At 40.1% G+C, this 24,606-nt stretch overlaps 1 protein-coding gene across 1 annotated transcript in view; it reads left to right on the top strand.

Moving 5' to 3' along the window:
- The first annotated feature begins 370 nt into the window (after window positions 1-370).
- Window positions 371-24,606, top strand: part of FAM174A (family with sequence similarity 174 member A) — a 36,550-nt gene continuing 12,314 nt past the window's right edge. The window contains exon 1 of the mRNA XM_007956929.1: window positions 371-807. Within this exon, the coding sequence (XP_007955120.1) occupies window positions 371-807 (437 nt within the window). The remainder of the gene's footprint in view (window positions 808-24,606) is intronic.

Below are 24,606 nucleotides of genomic sequence, written 5' to 3'. Positions count from 1 at the left end.
GGGTTTGAACCGCCAGCCGTCTGGTTAGCAGGCAAGTGCCACGAAATAAAGAAGGGAGCACACCGTACTCAGCGCCCAGACATCCAGCTCCTCTAGGAGAGCCCGCGCGCCTTCCTCCCAGAGTCACTGACGTCACTGGACGTGGCCCGCCCACACCTGTTGGCAACCGAAAGCGTCCGTAGCAGCAGTGGCTGCCGAGATGTGCGAACTTCCGGTTCTTCCGGCAGCTGCCTCCGCTACCGCCTCTTACCACCTGCTACCACCGCTCCTTAGGCCAGGATTCTAGTCTTCCCCAGCGCCGATGATCCCTCCTAGAGTCAGGGCCGCAGGCCCGGCCGCTCTTACGTGCTGAGAGGGCGGTCCGGGGACGATGACAACCCCGTACTGTTGCTGCTTCAGCCATCTCCTGGTCCCCGCCTTCCTGCTACTGCTGCTGCTGCCAGCGTTGAGCGGGCCCATGGTGGTGCTGTTGCTGGCGGCCGAGGCCGCACCGGGCCCCGGGCCACCTGACCCCCGGCCTCAGACACCGTCGTCGCTGCCGCCGGGCTCCACCGCTGCCCAGCCGAGGGCCCGCGCTTCGGCCGAGGCCGCGGGGCCTCGGGCTGCCGAGGGTGGTAATGGTAGCACCCCCCGGGTGGGGCTTGTGGCGGAGGACCACGAAAAGAAGGCCGGAGAAGGAGGCGCAGTGGGCGGCGGCCTTGCTGTGAGCCCCAATCCCGGCGACAAGCCCATGACCCAGCGGGCCCTGACGGTGTTGATGGTGGTTAGCGGCGCCGTGCTGGTATATTTCGTCGTCCGGACAGTAAGGTGAGTCTAGGCCTCTATAGCACCGCCCCCCCGAGCCTGAGAGGGGCCGCCTATTAATTTTCCCTCCAGCGACCCAGGTTACTGTGACCCTCCAATGCTTCTTCTTTGTCCCTTGTAAGAGGAGTGCCTGCCTGAGTCAGCGTGTGAGCGTGAACTTAAACCTCTGTGAAAAAGGTCAAGTTTTGCATTACTATGCGAGTTGTTCCATTTCCTTTATAAAATATTACTCCGCTTAACAAATCTCTTGACGTTGCTTGAGGCCTGCCTAAAGGGAACCTTTATCCTGAGCTGGAAGTAATCTTGTATTCTCCTCAATTTCCGCCTCCCTGGTAGCATAGGGCCTAAGGCACTTGACTGCTAACCAGGAGGCTGGCGGTTCAAACCCACCAGCCACTCCTCGGAAGGAAGGTTGGGCAATCCTACTTCCGTAGTGATACTGCCTCGGAAACCCAAGGAGGGGTCGCTATGAGTTGGGCCGACTCGACGGCAAATAACAACAACAACAACATCGTGATACGGAGCTCTGGTAGCATAGTGCCTAATGCATTTCACTGCTAACCAGAAGGGTGGCTGTTCAAACCCACCAGCCACTCTTCGGGAGGAAGGTGGGCAATCTACTTCCATAGTGATACTGCCTCGGAAACCTAAGGAGGGGTCGCTATGAGTCTTATCTGACTCCAGGGCAGTGAGTTTTGTTTTGTTTTTTTATCTCGTGATACTCTCCCTTTAGATGCTATATATTGTTGCGTACCTAACATTTTATTTTATTTTCAGAATGCAAACGTCTTGAAGGCAGGTTTCCTATTTATTTGGAGTTGTAAATCCGTTGCACAATACTGTCAGTAAGAAATAAGATTTATTTGAGTGGGTTAATAGTAATGTAGAAGTGTTTTATCATAGGTATTGTATTTATAAAATTTAGCATCCGACTTATAGCGACCGCTCCTTGGGTTTCCGAGGTGGTGTCTCTACGGAAGCAGATTGCCCAGACGTTCTTCTGAGGAGTGGCTGTTGGGTTTGAACCGCCAGCCTTCTGGTTAACAGTCACATGCCTTATCACTATGCCACCAGAGCTCCCTTATAAAATTTAGAAAAAGAAAGTTTCTTCTTTACCAGCACTGTTTTTCATTATTGGTCTCTTATCTGTCATACAAGTAATTAGGTTGTACCATACAAAGTTGCCTATTTTCACTTTTTTTTTTTTTTAAACCTAGGAAAGTGAAAGATTTTGTATTAAGTTCAACCTAATATATGTCATTGTATCACATTAATCAGAAACGTTTAGCATTCATTCTTCATGGCACAAAGTATTTCAAAGCAAAATGTTATCAGTTGCATAAACAAAAAAATTCACTGTCATGGAGTTGATTCATAGCAACCCCATTGGGTTTCCAAGGTAGTAATTTTTACCGAAGTAGATTGCCCAGTCTTTGTTCTGCAGAGCGGCTGGTGGGTTTACTCGATGGCAGTGAGGTTTTTTTTTTTTTTTTTAATGCAATTGATAACATTTTGCCTTGAAATACTTTGTGCCACAAAGAATGAATGCTAAACGTTTCTGATTAATGTGGTACAGTGACAATAATTAGGTTTCACTTAATATAAAATTTCATGGTAAGGTGGTCAACTGATCTGATAAAGGAAAGAAAAATTATGTTAGATATATTAATCAAGTTTTAATATTGGAGGAAATGTTTAATATAGTAACAAAACTATGAGTGTATCTCACTTAAACCTAAGTTTAAGATCTATGTAACTTAGGTTTAAGTAAGATATACTTGTGGTTTACTGTGTTAGTATAAGTTAAATTTGGGTGGTGGGGCTAGTTTTAGTTCAAAGTGGTCGTTTTAATATTGAAATCTTCTGGGTGTAGGCCAGATGCCTTAGGTTAAGCTACACTTTGAATTATCCACTTAGGTTTAGTGCCTAAGGCACTTGATTGCTAACCAGGAGGCTGGTGGTTCAAACCCACCAGCCACTCCTCAGAAGGAAGGCTGGGCATTCTACTTCCCTGGTGATACCACCTCAGAAACCCAAGGAGGGGTTGCTATGAGTTGAGTCTGACTCCAAGGCACATAACAACAAAACAACAACAACAATGTGGGGCAGTTATACCTGACCTGTAGGGTCACTATGAGTGAGAATCGACTCAGTGACAGTTGGTTTGGCTTTTGTGATTAAATTTACTTACAAAACTCTGGATTAGTAAATGAATAAGTTAGATATTTCACACAGAAAAAAACCCTTCTAAAACGTATTCATCTTTAAATATTAATTCTTTAAGTCATTTAAAAGTTTAAATTTATCAAAAAATAATATAGCTTTTTGAACCTGTATTTCCTAAGGAATGATAGATTATGGAATCATTTAACTTTCAGATTTAGAACAGATATTATCACTTGAATGACACATTTTACTTTATAAATGAGGAAATATGCCCAAGAAAGGCAGAATGATTTGCCTGGTACCACATGAGGTCTAATCATATATACAATTGTACAGTCCACTGATTACTTTGTATATATGTTGTTGTTGTTATTTGCCACCAAGTGGGACCCAATTTATAGCAACCCCTCCTTGGGTTTCCAAGGCGGTATCACTATGGAAGTAGATTCCCCAACCTTCCCTCTGAGGAGTGGCTGGAGAGAGGTATCTGTGTTCTGGCTCATATATGACCAACTTTTTGATTAAGCAGACTATAATATTGAAAATACTATGTTGTAAATGAAAACTTGATTGTCACTTAGGTTTTCACCACCTTAGCAAGTAGACAAGGAATTATTTAAGCTATATATATTTAGTGATATTTGTTGTTGTAATCAATAACTTATATTTGATACATCCCCTTGTCACTGAAGTAAAATTGTTGTATAGTATTAATCATGATATTAAAATATGATAACAATGTAATAAGATTGATTTTTAAAAATCTGTAATTTTTGCTGGGTGTTGCCTATCTTTTCCAAATCATATGACGTAGTAGAACTGCCTCGTAGAGTTTTCTTGGTTGTAATCTTTTTGGAAGCAGATCACCAGCTCTCTCTCCTGAAAAACTACTGGGTGGGTTCAAACCACCAACCTTTTCCTTAGCTGCTGAATGTTTAATGGTTGCGTTTTTTTAATGTGGGTTAGTTGGGACCCCCTCTCTGAGGATTTGACATATAAAGCCAAGTACTCAGCCAAGAAATGAGCTCATGGACAGCTGTCTTGGCAGTTTCTGTAAGTAGGGGTTGTTGTTGTTGTTATGTGCCGTTGAGTCGGACCCTACTCATAGTGACCCCTCCTTGGGTTTCTGAAGGCAGTATCACTACGGAAGTAGATTGCCCCGTCTTCCTTCCGATAAGTAGGGGTAGGTATGCAGAATTAGACTGGTTCTTTGTTTACCAAACTACTCTCTTATATTTTTTGTTATAACTACCTAGTCTCTGTACTATTATTTAGTACATTTTAAAATTATTTAAAAAGTTTCCTCTTAAACATGTCTATTAATTATTATTATGAATGTAAAACCTACATCAGTTGGCTTAAATAGCTGATATGAAAAGTACAGCATTAGCCTATGGTTGTCAATGGGCAGTGAAGAGAACCTTGGGGGAGGGTAGTCCCTGAGACCTCTTCAGGAGATTTGCAAGGTGAAAAGTATTTTCAAAATAATGCATTCTCTTACAAGTTTGTAATGGAGTACAAAAAGTTCATCGATAGCATTTCAGAGTCTACTAATCTTAAAGGAACTTTTTGTAGTGTCAAAAAAAGATTAACCACTGATATTTGAAAAGGCTGTTAAATGCTCCTCCGTTTTCAAAGTTTTTATCTATGAGATGCTGGATTTTCTTCATTATCCTTCAACCAGACAACACATTGCAAAAGACTGAATGAAGCAGCAGATGTGAAACTCAGCTGTTTTCTCTCAAGTCATACATTAAAGAGACATGTCAAATGCATAAAATACTACTCTTCTCAACATGGTTTTTCTTTTTGAGATAATAGTTATTTTTATATTTTATATTTTTATAAAGAGCCCACGTAGCACAACGGGTAAGTGCTTGGTTGGTTCTTAGCTGAGAGGTTGGCGGTTCAAACTCACCAGGCCCCTCAGTGGTAGAAAGACCTGGCTGTCTACTGCTGTAAAGATCACAGCCTAGAAAACCCTGTGAGGCAGTTCGACTCTGTCACATGGGGCTGCTGTGAGTCAGAATCGACTGTGTGGTACCTCACAAGTTGTAAAGCTGTTTGAGCATGGAATGGATTTATTGTTATTTTAAAGCAATTGATAAATATTTTTAAATTTTCTCAGGTTTCATTAATATGTATGATGTTGATATGTAAATAGTTCAAATGCAAAAAGATCTTTGGGGTCCTCAGTTTTTGAGAATGAAGGAATCCCAAGGCTAAACCACTACTATAAACAAGAACCACTACTATAAACAGTATTATTTGAACTAGAAATGATTGGTTTATTTACGTCAGCAAGTCCGGGAACCTCTGTTAAAGAGGAATTTAGAAAATATTTGGGAGTTCTCGAAGACATCTTAACACCAAACTGACTTTCTTTTTGTTATAAAAAATATTAAAGAAAATTAAAACAAATTCTATTCTCACTATATAATTGAGTGTTACTTATAGTTGTCTGTATAGTTCTTAGATATCCAACATGCTCTGAGTATATTGTTTCTTATATATGGACCTTATAATTTTTTTTGGCATGTCCCTTTTTTTTTTCCCCCTCTTTATGTGCTTGTATACAGATGATTATTGTCTTTGATTTTCTGTTTTCATTGCTGTAATGCTTGAAATGGTATAGTCTTTTCAGTCAGATTCTATTAGATGACTCAGTAACATGTTGTGTAGTTAACAGCCAAGTTCTGAACTATGGCTAAAAAAAGCTGCATTCTTTAACAGCATCTAACACATTCATGCAGTCCAAGTCCTAAAATTACTTGGCTCCCTGACATCAAAAGCTTCATTAATGCTAACGGTGTCTGGACAGTATTCAAAACTGATGTATTTTGCTTCCATGTTATGATTTTCATCTTTATTTCAGTTAATGCTCATTTTAATCCCCATTTCCAAAGTACGTATGATAGCACCCCAGCATTAGTTATTTTTGCCAATGAGGAAGAGTGAGCCAAAATCTTAATATCTTTAACTGACCAAGGAGGTGACAGTGAGAATATTTACTTGTAAAATTATATTACATTTAATTCCATGAAAATTTCAAATTGCTTTGTTGTAATCTAATTCAGTGATAATTAATATGTGGCTAAACTAACTTCCATTTTAACAACAACAGCAAAATAAAACCACTGCTATCGAATTGATTCCGACTTGTAGTGACCCCTGTTGGGTTTCCAAGGCAGTAGATCTTTACGGAAGTAGATTGCCCAGTCTTGCCTCTCTGAACTTCCACCTTAGAGTCTGAAAATAGTCCAAAGAACAGTCAGAGTCTCTGTAAAAAATGAAAAGTAAGTGCAAGGAGCACAGTACGGACAGAGTAAGCTTCCTAAAATTAACAATATATTGAGGTTCTTTGTATGTCATATTCATTATTGTATCCCCAGTGCTGAGCATTATGTACATGTAGGCATTGAATAAATACTTGCTTAATGAATAGTCTAAATTAATTCTTTAAATTGCTGTATAGGTAAGTAGTGAGTATTTTGAAATTCAAGGCTAATTGCTATTTCTTGATAGAATAAAGTATGAAGATCTCCATTAAGATTAATATTTTCTTCCTCTGTGTAGGACATTCTTTCCACAGTAAAATGTACAAGGCCACGGGTGGAAAATTTGCTCATATAATATTTTTATTATTTATTATTGTTTTATTATTTTTAAAATTATGCTATAGGATTGTTACTTATTAGAGCTCTGGTAGCATAGTGGCTAAGACACTTGCCTGCTAACCAGACGGCTGGCGGTTCAAACCCACCAGCCACTCCTCGGAAGGAAGGTTGGGCAATCCTACTTCCGTAGTGATACTGCCTCGGAAACCCAAGGAGGGGTCGCTATGAGTCGGGTTTGACTCGACGGCACATAACAACAACAACAACAAAATCCATATAGCCAGGGAAAAAAATTACAGGTTTGTTGTTATTTTTAGCACATATGTTCATTTTAAGGAGCTCTGGTGGCATAGCGGGTAAGGCACTTGACTGCTAACCAGAAGGTTGGTGGTTCAAACCCACTAGCCGCTCCATGGAACGAAGACGGGGCAATCTACTTCCATAAAGATTTAAGCCTCGGAAACCCAATGGGGGTTGCTATGAGTCAGAAATGACTCAATGGCAGTGAGTTTGGTTATTTGGTTTTGTTTTTTACAGGTCAGAATTCATTCAATGGCAGTAGGATTTTGGTATGTTCATTATATAAAAGCAATTGCTGGTATAACTTTGTGAGGATAACGGCCCTTGCCTTAAAGTCAGGAAATTATTTCTTTTTTGATGCTGAAGGCACTGCAGCTTTGTCATTTGGTACTCTATGTGGTATACTGGAAGGAGAGTGAGGCTCACATTACAGTTCTCCCACTTTTTCCCTCTGTAATCTTTAGCAAAGGAGCCCTGGTGGCACAGTGGTAAGAACTGGGCTGCTAACCACGAGGTCAGCTGTTCAAACCCACCAGCCACTCCATGGAAGACCGACTATTTCCATAAAGATTACAGCCTTAGAAGTAGAACTGTGGGGCAGTTCTACTGTGTTCTGTAGGGTTGGTGTTAGAATCAATTTGATGGCACACAGCAACAGCAGTCTTTAAAAAGTCACTTAACTCTCAGTTTCAGATCTTTACTGTGAAATGGAAAGCTATTTTATATGGTGAGGATGAGCATGACACTTGGTTTGAAAGCCTTCATTCAGGCAGTAAGTATTTGTTGATCTGTCCAGAGCTGGGCACTAGGTGTACATTTGTGAACAAAAAAGACATTTCTGCCTCCATGGCACAGCAGAGACTGGAAAAGCAGAGAGACATTAACGAAATCATTACACAGATAATAAAAGATGCTCAGTATGTTATAAAAAGATATTAAAGTTTGAGTCCTATTAATACTTATAATAAATATACAATAAATATCAAATTAATTTTAATGGTTAATGACCCTATAAGCTAAGACACAAAGTTAGGTTTCTTGAGAAGAAACTTCTTTGTAACTGAAACGCTGTTTTTGAAATTTTACTTACTGTCACGTTGTCGTTGTTAGTTGCCCTTGCTTTGATCCTGACTCATGGTGACACTGTGTCAGAGTAGAACGGTGCTCCATAGAGTTTCAGTGGCTGGTTTTTGAGACATACAGTGCCAAGCCTTTCTTCTGAGGCTCTTCTCAATGGACTTGAACTGCCAACCTTTTCATTAGCAGCAGAATGCTTGACCATTTATGCCACCCAGGCACTTCCACTGTCTCATTACTTTAACATTTACTAATTTCTTCCTGATGTGTTAGATGGCAAATACTCTATGTGCATTTTGCCATTTAATTCTTGCAACAGCCTTTGAAGTAGGTATTATTATTTTTGCAGAGATGAAGAAGTTGAGGCTAAGCAAGATTAATTTGCCCAAGGGCACTTGACTAGGTCCTGGCACAACCACATTCAAACCCAACTCTGTCTGAATTGACTCAACATGTATAACCACCAGGTTGTCTCTCGTGAATACCTAGAGTAACCTATTTAAAATAATATTGCATATAGAGATGGCTAGCTTATTTATGAAGATCAAAGAGTACAGTTTTCAGTATGAATTATACATTAATATAAGGAAAACAAAGAATCCTCATAACTAGACCAATAAGCAACATCATGATAAATGGAGAATAGGTTGAAGTTTCAAGGGTTTCATTTTACTTGCATCCTCAGTCAACACCCATGGAATCAGCATCAAGAAATCAAATGACGTTGGGTAAATCTCCTGCACAAAACCTCTTTAAAGTGTTTAAGACCGAAGTTGTCAATTTGAAGATTAAGGTGTGCCTGACCTAAGCCATGGTACTTTTGTTAGCCCCAAATATATATAGCATAGTGAATAAGGAAGACCGCAGAAGAATTGATGCATTTGAATTGTGGTATTGGCAAAGAATATTGAGTATACCATGACTGCTAGAAGAGCAAACAAGTCTGTCTTGGAGGAAGTACAGCTGGAATTCTCCTTAGAAGTGGAAATGGCCAGATTGTCTCTCATACTTTGGTTATGTTGTTAGAAGGGACCACTCCTTAGAAAAGGATATCTTGCTTGGTAAAGGAGCAGGTCAGGGAAAAGCGAAGATCCTCAATGAGATGGATTGACACAGTGGCAGTGTTCATGCATGGAAATGATTGTGACAATGGTAGGAAGTGTTTCCTTCTGTTGTACATCGGGTTGCTGTGAGTTGAGACTGGCTCAGTGACACCTAACAACAGCAGCTTGTTTATGGAAAAGAATTTGCATGGCTATTATCCACAGTGTCTTTTCATTTAAAACATGATTTTTGTTGAATGTTAAAACAACTCAACTTCACTATTTAAAAAAAAATGTGACTCTTGTCTTAGTATTTATTGATCATATCTGTGTCAGGCTGAAATAATTTACGATCCTTCCTCAACCCCTTATCTCCCTCCCCTCATCTAAAGATTTTATTAATTTGCTAGACATTGTCAGGGAGTGGTGATATTTTTAAGCAACTTCTGTTAATCTGATCATACATATTTCTACCTCTCTTCTCCTGGAGCAAGTCATTAATGAATCATGAATGTGGGATTGTTAATGATATTTCTCCCATCTGGTTACTTAAGAAGAATCTAAGTTAAGGAATTTATTTTTCTTCCAGAAGACATATGGTGGTTCAGCACTACTTGTAAAATCTTAAGACATCAATAGAAATCTCTAAATTTAGTCAAAAGATAGAGAATACTTTAACTATTTAACCATTTTTTATTCACTACTATTTATTCAGTAAATATTTTTGAGCATCTGTGTGCTATTACCAGGCCCTGTGATGAGGATTAACAATGAATAAGCTGAGAAAAGTCCTTTTTTTTTTTTGCAGCTTTTGTTCTAATTGTTTTTTATATCCTTGGAAAATGGAGTATCCTAATGAGTCTAACAGGCCTTGGTTCATTGAGCAGTATATATGGAATGCTTTATATAGAGAGACCCAGAAGCTTGGAAATGGATTTAGCAACTACTAGTTCTCAAGCAATTGATACTCTTTTCAGAGATGAACCTTACTTTTCAAAACTATTTTCATAAATACAAAATATTTTAAAGTGTTATGTTGGCTGTATGGTCAAATGCTAAAATGTCAGGTGTCAAGGCAATCAGATATAGCAGTAATCAGTGTGAAATGATTCTACTGCAGAAGACTCATAAAAAGACCTCTGGAACAGTGAATATTTTACTTATCCCTTTTTCAAATCTGTGAACACAGTGCTTGGACCCAGACATTTAGTGAATGAACAGATAGGTAGGTTTGATTAAGCTGAGAAAATAAGTGTTCAGGAAGGGAAAATAGTAGTTGTTATTTTATTAGATTTTCAACAATAATAACCTCCGTCATCTTTCTCTTCCTGTATATCCTTACCTTCATGCTTCCTGTTGATATTGACAAGTAGATTATTGCTTGTATCAATTACTGTTGGTTAAACACACGAAACATCTCTGGCTCACTTAATCTAAAAGGAATTTGGTAGAATTTAAGTATGGCGGGATAGCTTTTATATGGCCTTTCTAGCCATGGTTTGTAACTCCACCAAATGATTGGGTGGGTCTATGCAAATATGGTGTTTGTGACCCACCAAGGGGCTTGGACAGTTTGCTAATAATGCAAATAAGGTGCATGGCATGCTTGTAGAGGTGGGACCATGCAGATCAGGTGTTTAGATCCCTGATGAGGGCATTGGTTAGTTTTGTCATCTGCTAGGCTTAAAAGGTAGCCAATTCCAGAGCAGAGGGTACCTCAGTACCACCAAGAATGAAAAGCGAAAAGTGAAATGTATCCTTTGGACCCAAGATGCATGCACTGAGGCCCTCCTACACACAGGAGACAACATGAGATGACAAGAAGTGGCGGCAGAGAGCTGGCAGCAGCAGAACCAAGAGACTAGTGCAAGATGGCATTATAGGCTTCCTGGTCCATGGAGCAAAGCAACTTGTATGGAGTGTGCTGACCCATGGAGCATGGGAACTGAGTGCTTTGGGGCAGGAGACTTGCTGGCAGAGTGGAGTGCCTCCAAACATTTAGTGTGGAGCTAAAGAGCTTTATAACACTTGTCCTAGCAGGACAGGGGCTGAGAGGTCAAGGGCCAGAGAGAGGCCTGCCTGGTGTCCTGGCTGAGAAGAAGCAGTTCTGATCAAAGGACACATATCCTGAGCCATTCCTGATCCTTAATTGTAACCTGTTACTTCCCTAATAAAGTCAATAATCATAAGTATTGTCTGTGAGTTCTCTGTGGCCACTGCAGTGAAGTACCACCCCCAGCAGCAGAGTAGAGAGTGCTATGAGAGGGATGGCTGGTGTTAGAATTGCCGTAGGTTGGGGGTTGGATGTATGTTTGACGTCCACCTCATAGAAATCAGCCATGGATCTTGATTCTCTCCCATTGTGAAGTCAGACAAAGAGGTCAGATGATTATGCTGCCACCATGCCATTTTTACACTGGGCATCTCTAAAAAGTCAGGCTGAAGAATTAGGATTTGGTAACAGGCAGGAACCAAGGCAATTTAGGAGACAAGAAATAAGTAAGAGTTATTTTTGCAGAAATTTCATTCCATGGGTATGCTATAGCTTTCTGGCTATTTATTAGCTCAGGGATCAGATTCCAAGGGAGGCCCACCTGTTGGCCGGGGTTATCATTATTATTACTATGCCACCAGACTATATATATTGTGGGAACAATAATACCAATATGCTGTAGAGTCAAATCCAACTCATAGCAACCCCTCCTTGGGTTTCTGAGGCAGTGTCTCTACGGAGGTAGATTGCCCAACCTTCCTTCTGAGGAGTGGCTGGTGAGTTTGAACCACCAGCCTTCTGGTTGGCAGTCAAATGCTTTAGGTACTATGCCACCAGAGCTCCCAAACCAAACTCACTGCTCTTTAGTCAGATCTGATGCATAATGACCCTTCCTTGGGTTTCCAAGGCAGTGTCAGTAGAGAAGTAGATTGTCCAATCTTCCTTTCAAGGAGTTGCTGGTAGGTTTGAACCTCCATCGCTAGTTAGCAGTCAAATGCCTTATGCACTATACCACCAGAGCTCCTAATAAAGGTATTTGGGATACTATAAGAAAATGGATGCCATTCACCAAAATCCATATATGTACCCTTCCCTACTCCATCACTGCTCTAGGCTTCAGGGAAGAAGAAACATTATTTACATTGCTAGATAATTTTTAATTCAGCAGTTTAAAGCTCCATTCCATATGACTGGCTCAAAGCACCACACAGTTTGACCGATTATGTTCATTGTTCCTCTCTCCTTATGTGGTTGTTGTTATGTGCCATTGAATTGAAGCTGACTCATAATGACCCCTCCTTGGGTTTCCGAGGCTGTGTAACTATGGAAGTAGATATTCCAAGGAGTGCCTGGAGGGTTTGAACTGCCAGCCTCTGGTTAGCAGTCAAGTGCCTTAGGCACTACACTACCAGAGCTTCTCCTAAGTGGAAGACAGAGGAAACTTGAACTTCCCTGAAAGACCAGCAGTCTGTAAGGTCATTGATCACTTCTAAATGACCAAATCCAGTAGATTTTTTTTTTTTTTTTTGAGTCTTCATTTTGAACAGTTCTACATGTGTTACTGATGATCATTTCTTTCTTGAGATGATTCCTTCATTAACTTTTGTTCCTTATCCCATTTCAGTTTAGCTGGGCAGGGAAGTCAGATTTCCTGAGTTCTAATTGCTGCTTCACAACATTAGCTATGTACCTTTCAAGGAGTTACATAACATTTCTGAGGTAAGCTCAGGTTCTGTAAAATACAGAGATTTATGGTGTTTGCCTGAAAGGACTGTTTTAAGGATCTGCTTGAAGTGCTTAGCATAGTCCCTGGTACACAATAACTACTCAATAAATTTTAGTGGTAATAGTGGTTATTAATTTTCTTCTGATATTTTTTCTCATCTCTTCTGGTTATCTCCTTTTTCTCCCCTAATACAGGCATCATTGAGGTTTCTAAGAGTGCTTCCAAAGCTGTCCTTTTATTCTCTCTTTATTTCTGTATAGGTGTAGATTTAGATATAGATGAGGTTCTAGGAAGTAAAAGTAAAGAAGTGATAATTTGTTGGTGATGCTTTCTTTTTCATGTCGTGGGACACATATGAATTTGTGTCTGTATGGAGTAAATATATGAGACTATTTGTGCAGGTCTTTGTCTGCCTTGGGCCCTACTTGGCTGCCCCCTAAGGCAAACCACTTGCATGTAGGAGAGTTCTTAGTGGAATGGTGCTAAGTATAGACTATGTCATGATCTACTCAGAAGAGTTATATGGACCAATTTTAAACCCGCTCAAATCAGTTCACAATATTGGGGTTTCAAAGACATCTTCCGTATTGGGATTTCAAAGATAACTAAGATGTCATGTTTGTCCTCAAGAAACTTAACATCTAGTGGAGGAGTGCTGTTGCTTTTTATGGTAATAAATTAAACTTTGAAAAAATATCGGGTCAGGAAATGAAGCTAGTGGGAGGACACTGCCCTTGAATCATATTCCCATAGTAACTATTTGAAAAGTCGGTTAATATCATAGAAAACGATCGTATTTCTGTGAAAGATTGAAATCTTTATTTCTGTTCTTATGACTCATCTAAGAATTTGCCCTGGATTGAATCTACATTCAAATGACTATTTTTCTTTGGATGTTTTTTTTTTTTTTTTTGGTTACTGTTTGCAATGTTGGCTCTGCTGGCAGAGGCATGTATTGGAGGGTGAGTAGAAAGGATGTCTATTTCATAATGCAGTATTTGAGGATGTATAAATGCTGGTAGTAGGAAAAGAGCCTGTGGTAGTTAAGGTTGTTGTCAACTTGGCTGGGCCTGGTTGAGTGGCTGGGCAGCTGGTTGTAGTTATTCCCCATGGGGAGTTTGGTAATTAACTCTATGGTGAAATTTGCTGAAGGAGCTGAATAGCTGCTTTAGGGACGTGGTCTGCTTCCAGTATATAAGAAACAGCTTTGGGAGTGGTCTTTAGCCTTGTTGTTGTTGTTGTTATTATTTCCCGTCGAGTCGGCCCCAACTCACAGTGACCCCTCCTTGGGTTTCCAAGGCAGTATCACTACAGAAGTAGGATTGCCCAACCTTCCTTCCGAGGAGTGGCTTGTGGGTTTGAACCACCAGCCTTCTGGTTAGCAGTCAAGTGCCTTAGGCACTATGCTACTTTGGCACACTTAAACCCTGCATGTAACCAAGTTGTTGTTCAACAGCCTGCCATGTCCTGCCAATCTTGGGACTTCATCTGTATTTGAATTAGTGGCCTGCCATGTTGTTTGGAACATCAGGAATGTGCCTTTTTACTTGTCAGCCTTGAACTTGTCAGCCTCAGAAGCCAACAGCTGTCTGAGTGAAGCAAAGCCTCCAGCTTCAATGGGCAAGTGGCAGAGCTGAAGCCCAAGGTTGAGGGGCCTTCACCAAGCCCCTAGAGCCTGGCACTTTGAGCTTGGACTTAAAGCCTCCAAAATTGTAAGAATAAACTCCTGTTTGTTTAAGCCATCTCTTTTGTGGTATATTCCTATCAGAGTGGCACTGGGCAACCAGAACAGAGCCAGTAAAGAAAGGAATAATGAAGGTGTAGGAAAGGAAGATCATGGAGATAATATGAAGAGAGAGAGGGAATAAATTCATGTGGTAGGAACAGTGTGGGCAGGAGGAAGAGATATCCTATGTGAAAATGTCCTGTGTCCACACCTTTCGTTCAATCTGTAGCTTGCTTCCGTCTGACTTCTCTTTGCACCATTCTAAAACTGTTTTTTGCAGAGCATAATTAATGACCACATTGTTTTAAATTTCATGGACACTTTTCTATGATGATCAATACACTATTTCTTGCTTTGGTTTCTGGGACATCTCTTTTGATTTTCTTCTTTCTATTAGGACTCCTCTACAACTCTTAGAGGAGTCCTAACAGAAAGAAGAAAAAAGAGATGTCACTTCTGGAAGTCAAGGCCTGTATGTTATTTATGTTTGGTCATTAAAGCTCAGCCCAGCTTTTGGAAAATGGAATGCATTCATTCATTAAATGCTCATGGAAAGGAATGACTTTCACCTCCCAAAATTTCCATGTCTTTGAGCCCTTTCTTTAATCCTTGTGCTTTGACTGTTTATGTTTTCCATGTCATCTCATCTAAAATTCATCACTTTACTACCTCTAAGCTGCTAGTTGCCTTCTGAGTTTCAGACATATATAGCCAGTCAATTGGTTACTGCACAAATTAAGTTAATGATCCACAAGTGATTCGAATTCATAACATTAAAACTTAAAATCATAATTTTTATCCCCAAACATACTGTTTCCTATACTTCCATAAGGTGAATGGACTCACCATACATATAGTTTCTTAAAGTAGAAACTTGAGCCATCCCAGGCCTTTCCTTTTTATGTACCATCCACATTCAATCATCCTGTTTTAATTTGTAAATATTTCTTGAATCAGTCATCAGTTTATGAGCACCACTGACATCACATTGGTTTAGGGCTTTATCATTTGACTAACATATCATTCAAAATAATTTCTCTTTCAAAAGAGATATTCAAAAGATATCTCTTTCATTTTTCTTCCATACTGAACCCTTAATGTTCCCTCTGTAATATAAATCTGATCGTGGCATGTTTCTGCTCATAATCCTTTATGGCTGTGCTGTTCAATAGGATAAGCACTAGCCACATGTGGCTGTTACGTTTAAACTTGTTGTTAGGTGCCATTGAATTGGTTCTCATCTGTGGCCACCAAAAGTACTATATAGAATGAAACACCTAATCCTGTATCATCCTCAAAATCATTGTTGTATTTGATTTGGGTGAAGAGAAAGGCAATGTAGCAAATGTGAGTGATCAACATGGTAGCATTGAGGAAGAGGAAGACACAGAGAGATATAAGGGAGGTACAGACAACAAAGAGGACCCTTTTGCATATACAGTACTGTGTTATCAGTGAAGGCAAACATGGGTATATAGGTGGATAGATGGGTGGACAGGCTGAACTATTAGATATGTCTATGCAGCGGGGAGTGTATTCAAGACCATGTATAGGGTTGGCAGACAATGGTTCTACAAGCATGTATGTATGTTCTGTAAGAATTCTCAGATGTATAGTAGAGCTGACAAGGAACAAGGTTGTAGTCACTTCTTGGCCATAGCCAGCTACCCAGAGGGAGTGAGTAGTTGAACCTGTGGGCTCAGGACCATAGTCACAGGGGACATCAAGCTCAATTGACATAACATACTACCCAAAAAATTGTTCCATATCCTACTTTGGCGAGTAGCAACTGGAATCTTAAAACCTTACTAGTGGCCGTCTAGATGCAACGATGGGTCCCTCCTTATCCAAAGCAAAGAAGAATGAGAAAAACCAAAGATTCACAGAAACAATTAGTCCAAGTGACAGGTACACCATGCGATTTGCAGCCTATAGGACTGGTCTCATGACCAGAAGAACTAGATGGTGCCTGGTTACCACTGTCAACCACTCAGAGGGGGATCTATGTAGGAGATCCTGGATAGAGAGGGAGAACAATGTGGAACAAAACTCAAAATCATTTGGGAAAAAAAAAAAAAGGGGGACCAGATTTGCTGGTCTGATAGAGCCCTGTGGAATCACTGAGACTAGGGCCCCTAGCTGCCCTTTAGTCTGGAATTGAACCTATATCTGTGGCTTCCAGCCAAAGAAAAGACAGGTATAAGAGTTGAACATGTACCTGATGTTGATACACTCCTTGGAGAGAACAATCATGGGAGAATAGAAGGGCTGTGTATGCACAGGGAGACAGTTCAGGGGCAGGAGTGCATGGAGGGAAGGACACAGGGATGAGGTAACTATCAGAAGGAAGTGGGCAGGGAGCTGTTGCATCGGGGTAAATTGTAAACCATGTCATGAGACAAAGTGTATGTGAACTGCTGTATGGAAAGTGATTTGCTCTGTAAACTTTCACCCAAATAACAATTAAAAAAAAAAAATCATTGCTGTATTTGAGCCCACTGTTGGAGCCACAATGTCCGTCCATCTTGTTTAGAATCATCCTCTTTTTCACTGATCCTCTATTTACCAAGCATGATGTCCTTCTCCAGGGACTGGTTTCTACTGATAACATGTCCAAAGTACATGAGACAAAGTCACACCTCCTCACTTTCAATGACCATTCTGACTGTATTTCTTCCACATAGATTTGTTCATTCTTCTGGCGGACTGTGGTACATTCAGTATTCTTTACCACAATCCTGATTCAGAGAAATGAATTCCTCATTTAAACTTAATTAAAATAAACAAATTAAAAATTATTTTCCTTAGACATACTACCCACATTTTAAGAGCTTAATATCTATCATGTGTTGGACAGAATTATTTAAAATGTTCCCATTGCAGAAAGTTCTATTGGATAGCATTGCTCTGTGGCTTTCCACAGGATAAGGTTCATATTCTTTAGCTTAGCTTTTAAAGTCCTTCTCAATCAAGAATCAAGATTGCTCTATGTTTCTGACTCCCCTAACTACCTCCATTGTTTAATCATATATACCTTGGGTTCCAGGTATGTGCCATTAAAAAAAAAAAAAAAAGAAAGAAAGAAAACACTGCCATCAAGTCTATGCTGACTCATAGTGACCCCCATTTCGTTTCCAGGGCAGTAAAGTAAATCTTTATGGAAGTGGATTGCCTCATCTTCCTTCCAAGGAGCAGCTGGTGGCTTTAAACTACCAACCTTCTGGTTAGCAGTTGAATGCCTTAGGTACTACACCATAAGTGCTTCTCAGATATATGTCATATGTGTCATATTCTTTTCCTTTTTCAAGGACCGTAATTGCATACATTCTTCCTTTATTCTTCTGGCAAACTCTTCATTGTCTTTCAAGATGAAGATAAAACATCAGCTCTACAGAAAGCCTCCATGATTCTAGACCACCATGCAAATACCTGTATTATGACATTATTCCCATTGATCTATAATAGTTTTCTTATCTTTCTTTTCTATACTATTTGCTCCCTAGGCCTTATCTGGAAAATAGTAGATACTGAATTGCTTCCTAAAATAAATAATATAAGGAATAAAATAAGGAAGAATGTGTTCAAAAACAAAAACAAAACATGGAAGTGAAAAATTAAAATTATCAAGTGCTTTAAGAGAACTCAAAAAACTCACTGCCATTAAGTCGAATCTGACTCATAGTGACCCCTTCTTGGGTTTCCAAGGCCATATCAGTATGGCCGTAGATAGCCCAATCTTCCTTCTGAGGAGTGGCTGGTGGGTTTGAACCACCAACCTTCTGGTTAGCAGTAAAATGTCTTACCCACTATACCACCAGGGCGAGGGGGGTCAAAATGGACCTTAAAATAATGAAGTTGTTTTAATTCCAAATATTTCCATAATGAAAGTGCTATGGAGCTTATAATCAGTGGCTTTGCAGAAAAGACACTTGGGATTGTTTAAAATACATATTTTTGTAAAGTAAATAAATAGATGTGTAAATTACTTGGAATTATTTACCCAAGATAATGTGCAAATTATTCATTAGTGTTTATCTGAGATAACCACAATCCATAAGATAATTTGTAATAGATTGCTATCATAATATATGTGTCTTTATATTTAATAGAGTTTGGGACAAAAAGGGAAAAATAGATTGAGATGCTTCTGATTGGTTGTGCCAGAGGTGTTTTTGAAAATGATATAAGAAAATGTGAATTATGAAACTCCAGTACTAATATACAAATAGTATGTACTAGTATACTCTACCAGTATGCCTGGACCAATTGGTACAGCTAGTTTCTGTGGGTTCTGTAACATCACTAGGCTTGGTGTCTGTCACCTAGTACAGTGACTCATGCATGGTGTTGCTTTCCCTGTCGATGGACCTCCTCCTGTACCAGACCATACAGAATTCTTAGTAATGTTTATTATCAATTTTAGTCATAGAATAATATGTGGTAAATATCATTGTAAATTACTTAAAAGTAATAATTCTTAGATTACAGTAATACTAACAAAATTGCTTTGTAAAATCTTTCTACATTGAATTACATTATTAGTTACATTGTCAGTAACTGAGAAGAAGTCTTTTTTTTTTTCTTTTTTCTTTAGTTACTACTTCTTTCTCTAAAAAGAGAGGTTCCAGAGTACTACATACCCCCAATATTGTAGCTAAAACACCAGGAAATTTGACAAAATCAGTGAGTATAAGACGACCAGCAGCAATGAAAACAACAGTGCATACTTGTCTCAGAAGCAGATAAAACTGTGTTGTTTGAAACATCATTGTAATTGAGTAATAATGACAATTCCAATGGGATCACGTGTTGTTGTTGTTGTTGTTGTTGTTTGCCATCAAGTCGGCCCCGACTCATAGCGACCCCTCCTTGGGATCACATTAGAAGGATCAAAAAGTAATTTAGCATAGAGTTTTAGCCTGGGAACTCTGGTGGTGTAGTGCCTTAGCCATTTGATGCTAACCAGAAGGCTGGCAGTTCAAACACACCAGCCACTCCTCGGAAGGAAGACTAGGCAGTCTACTTCTGTAGCCGGATCCGACTCAACAGCAGTGAGTTTGTTTTTTTGGTTAGGTATATTGAAACATGTAAACTGGGATTATGAACATGTTTTTATTGTTATAAGTAATTACAGGTATATTTTCATAAAAAATATTTTCTGCTAGAATACTGCACAAAAATTTTATAGTCATTTTGGTGTCACTTCCTCTAACAGTGTCACCCAATGTGGTTCCTACCCCTGCACCCTCCTACTGATGCCACTGATGAGGTTGGACCTTATCTTTTGCTAGTAATTATCTTGAATATCACTTCTGTTTCTCCTACTCTTCAGGGTTCTTGAGTTCTTTCATCATGATCTCCAGTGCCCATTTTAGATCTCCAGTGACCATTGGCTCTTTTAAATTTGTCATTAATTTTATTTTGTTGAAGAAAGTGTTGAATCGTAGAAGCAGACAGGCCCTGAGAGGCCGTTTATAATAGAGAGTCTGAGAAACTTTAGCAGTCATTCTTAGCGCCATACTCGAAGTTTCCCTAGAACCAGGAAAGGAAGGGAGTGGAGTGGCCAGGGACCACAGGAGCGGCAGGATCAAGGTAAGGGGCAGGAGGCTGGGGACCACAAAATGTCAGGTTTAAGGTAAGAATTAGGTAAGAGGAGGGCGCAGAGGTTTCCAGCAGCTAAGGGAGACAAACTTGTCTGTCAGTTTGTCATCCTGTGGGGCTTGTACATCTCTGTGAGGCTTGAGGCTGTGCCACTAGTGTTTCAGACACCAGCAGAGTTGGTACACCTGTTTCAATGCAGCTTACTAAGACAGATTAGGAAGAAGGATAAGGCCATCCACTTCTCAAAAATTGGCCAGGGAAAACCTTACAAATAGCAGCTAAACAGTGTCTGGTATATTACTGGGCAAATTTATGAATAGCTTGGAAACATTGTCTGACACAATGCAGGAAAACGAGCCCCTCGGCCGGAAGGCACTCAGAATAGGACTGGGAAAGAGCTGCCTCATCAGAGTAGAACCACCCTTAATGATAGGGATAAAGTAAGTCTTTCAGGACCTCCATGTGCTGACGTGGCGCGATTCAGATTGAGGAGAAACAGCTGCAAACATTCATTAATAATCAGAGCGTGGAATGTACAAAGTATGAATCTAGGAAAATTGTAAGTGGTCAAAAATGAAATGGAACTCATGAAGATTGATATGATAAGTATTTCTGAGCTGAAATGGATGAGTTTTGGGCATTTTGAATCAGACAACCATATGGTCTACTACGCTGGGAATGACAAATTGAAGAGGAATGGCGTGGCATTCATCATCACAAAGGATGTTTCAAGATCTGTCCTGAAGTACAGTGACGTCATTGATAGGATAATATCCATACGCCTACAAAGAAAACCCATTAATACTACAGTATTCAAATTTATGCACCAAACACAAAAGGCAAAGATGAGGAAATTGAACATTTTTATCAACTTCTGCAGTCTGAAATTGACTGAACATGCATTGAAGGTGTGTTGCTTATCACTGGTGATTGGAATGAAAAAATTGTAAACAAAGAAGACTCACCAGTAGTTGGAAAATTTGGCCTTGGTGATAGAAATAATGCCGGAGACCGCAGGATAGAATTTTGCCAGACTAGTGACTTATTCATTGCAAATACCTTTTTTCAGCAGCACAAATGGCAGCTATACACGTGGACTTCACCAGATGAAGTACACAGGAATCAGATTGACTACATCTGTGGTAAGAGGAGTTGGAAAAGCTCAATATCTACAGCCAAAACAAGGCCAGGAGCTAATTGTAGAGCAGACCATCAACTGGTCATATACAAGTTCAGCTTGAAGTTGAAGACAATTAAAACAAGTCCACAAGAGCCAAAATATGACCTTGAATATATCCTTCCTGAATATCCTACCTAGCCAATGGACTGGAAGAAATCCATATTTGTACCCATTTCAAAGAAAAGTGATCCCACAGAAGGTGGAAATTATCAACAGTGTCATTAATATCGCATGCAAGTAAGATCTTACTGAAGATAATGCAAAAATGGTTGTGGCAGTATATTGACAGAGAACTTCTGGAAGTACAAGCTGGATTCAGAAGAGGACATGGAACGAGGGATTTCATTGCTGATGTCAGAGGGATTTTGGCTCAAAGCAAAGAATACCGGAAAGGTGTTTACTTGTGTTTTATTGACTATGCAAAAGCATTTGATTGTGTGGATCATAAAAAATTGTGCATGGCATTAAGAAGAATGGGAATTGAAGAACACTTAATTGTACTCATGAGGAACCTGTACATAGACCAGGAGGCTGTCGTTCAAGCAGAAAAAGGGAACACTGCATGGTTTAAAATCAATAAGGGAGTGTGTCAGGGTTGCATCTTTCACCATACTTATTCAATCTGTATGCTGAGCAAATAATCTGAGAAACTGGACTATATGAAGAAGAACGTGGCATCAGTATTGGAGGAAGAATCATTTACAACCTGCGATACACTGACAACACAACTTTGCTTGCTGAAAGTGAGGATGACTTGAAGTACTTACTGATGAAGATTAAAGAATACAGTCTGCAGTATGGATTACATCTCAATATAAAGAAAACAAAAATCCTCACAAGTGGACCTATAAGCAGCATTACAATAAATGGAGAAAAGATTGAAATTGTTAAAGACTTCACAATGCTTGGTTCTACAATCGACGCCAATGGAAGCAGCAGTCAGGACATCAGACGACATATAGCACTGGGCAAATCGGCTGCAAAGGACCTCTTTCAAATGCTGAAGAGCAAAGGTATCTCCTTGAGGACTAAAGTGTACCTGACACAAGCTATGGTATTTTTAATTGCCTCATAAGCATGTGAGAACTGGACAGTGAATAAGGAAGACTGAAGAAGAATTGATGCGTTTGAGCTGTGGTGTTGGCAAAGAATGCTGAAAGTACCATCGACTGCTGAAAGAACTAACAGGTCTGTCCTAGAGGAAGTGCAGCTCTAATGCTCCTTGGAGGCGAGAATGTCCAGACTTCATCTCACATACTTTGGTCATGTTTTCAGAAGAGACCATTCCTTGGAGAAGGATGTCATGCTTCCTAAAGTGGATGGTCGACAGAAAAGGGGAAGGTCCTCAATGAGATGGATTGACACAGTGGCGGCCGTGATGGGCTCAAGTATATGAAGAATCACGAGCTGACTCAGGACTGGCCGATGTTTCGTTCTGCTGTGCATGGGGTCACCATGAGTTGGAGATGATGGGATGACACCTAACAACAACAATAATAACAACCAAAGCTTCTTTGTTAAAAAAAAAATGTATCCTCTAATTGTCTTTTTTTTTTTTTTTTTCATGCTTTTGATTGGTTTACCCACTTAGCGTGTGTATCTTCTTCATAGCTTCTGTCTGCTCCTAGTTTCGCTTTCTTGTGGTGTGGTGATTAAGCACTAGGCTACTAACCAAAAGGTGGTTTGAATCCACTAGCTGCTCCATGGGAGAAAGATATGGCAGTCTGCTTCCATAAAGAGTATAATCTTGGAAACCCTACGGGGCAGGCCTCTACTCACTCCTATAGGGTTGTTCTGAGTCATGATGAACTCGATGGTGGTAGATTTGGGTTTTTATGTGCCACTCCATCATCTCTGATATCAACTCCTCCTCCTCCCCTTAGTACTCTCCTTCCTGTCTTAGGATTCCTTATTTTGCTGTAACATCTCACAGAACTCACAAACTCCAGGAAAGCGGCTCACACTGTGGTAGTGAGGCTGGGAGGCTGCAAGTCCCAAGTCTGGGTAGGTCTGGAGGATTCCCCCAACTCCTTTGGTTGCAGGAGCTGGCAAACTCAAATCAATAGAAGATAACTGGCTGCTGTCACAAGTCCAGAGGTGAGTTGATGACAAACCAAAGACAGGGCCAGAGCAAGAGAAAAACTTTCCTGGAATATTCACATACATACCCACAAGGAAGCTAAGTGTGGTGACTTGAGTCACACCTTCCAGCAAGGGACTTAAGACGTCACACCCTAAACAAGCATATTGTTGTTATTGTTATGTGCCCTCGAGATGACTGACTCATAGGGAGGCCTCCTTGGGTTTCCAAGCAGCTTAGATTGCCCAACCTTTCTTCTGAGGAGTGGCTGGTGGGTTTGAACTACCAGCCTTCTGGTTAGCAGTCAAGTGCCTTCGGCACTATACTACTAGAGCATAGAGACTAGTATTTACAGTACATCACAAAATGGAGGACAATGGCTAGAAGGGCCATACCAAATAACTCACTGAACTGCCATAGGCCACGTTGTAGGTCGCAGTCCAGCCTTGAGTTTGGCACCTCTGGCTTTGAAAAGGTGCTCACTCACAGATATATCAATGGTGACTCAAAGAAGATAATTTCATGTGGTAGCATAGGGATTAACCATTGCTGCCTGTTCAGAGGAGTTAATAGTTGGAGCAAGTTTCCTTAAGGCAGGCTAGGGACATGGACCGGTCCTATGAATAGCACATCTAGTTCATTGTTCTATTGTTATAGATATCCATCTTCTTTAGTGGCAGGAACCCAGTGTGTAAAGTAGCTAAAAGCAGCACTGTGTTGATTGACCATACTCCATGGGTTCATAAGGCACTGGGGGACCCATTTTGAAAACAACTGTGTTACTGAATTTGGGCTGCCAAATCTCTGATGAGAGAATATGATGAAAAAGATATGATGACCTAGGTAGAGATGGGACCACTGTGATAAACTGAAAAACAAGGATCAAATAAAGGTATGAGAAGATAGTAGAATTTTGTGACATTGTGATTATAGAGTGGAATTTGCTAAGAATACACATGACAAATTTATTCATAGTGGAGTGGTTGCTAATACAGTCTAATTGAAAGAGCTTTAAAAAAGAAAAAGGTCAGGAGTTAATATATACATCTGAGTGATGGAATATTGGGACCTTAACTCAGAATCTAAGAAATATGCTAAGTGCCCTTATCAATTAGAAAGTTGTCAGCTATAGGTGTTGTTGTTATGAGTCTCTGACTCATAGTGACCTCTCCTTGAGTTTCTAGGCAGTATCCCTGTTGTTGTTGTTGTTAAGTGCCTTCAAGTCGTTTCCGACTCCTAGCTACCCCACGCACAGCAGAACGAAACACTGCCCGATCCCGCGCCAGCCCCACA

The sequence above is a fragment of the Orycteropus afer genome, unplaced genomic scaffold (genome assembly GCF_000298275.1).
Source record: "Orycteropus afer afer isolate SDZICR_OR568_19922 unplaced genomic scaffold, OryAfe1.0 scaffold00688, whole genome shotgun sequence".
Taxonomy (NCBI): domain Eukaryota; kingdom Metazoa; phylum Chordata; class Mammalia; order Tubulidentata; family Orycteropodidae; genus Orycteropus; species Orycteropus afer.
Note: the sequence above shows the minus strand (reverse complement) of the source record. Positions and strands in the feature narration are given on the sequence as shown.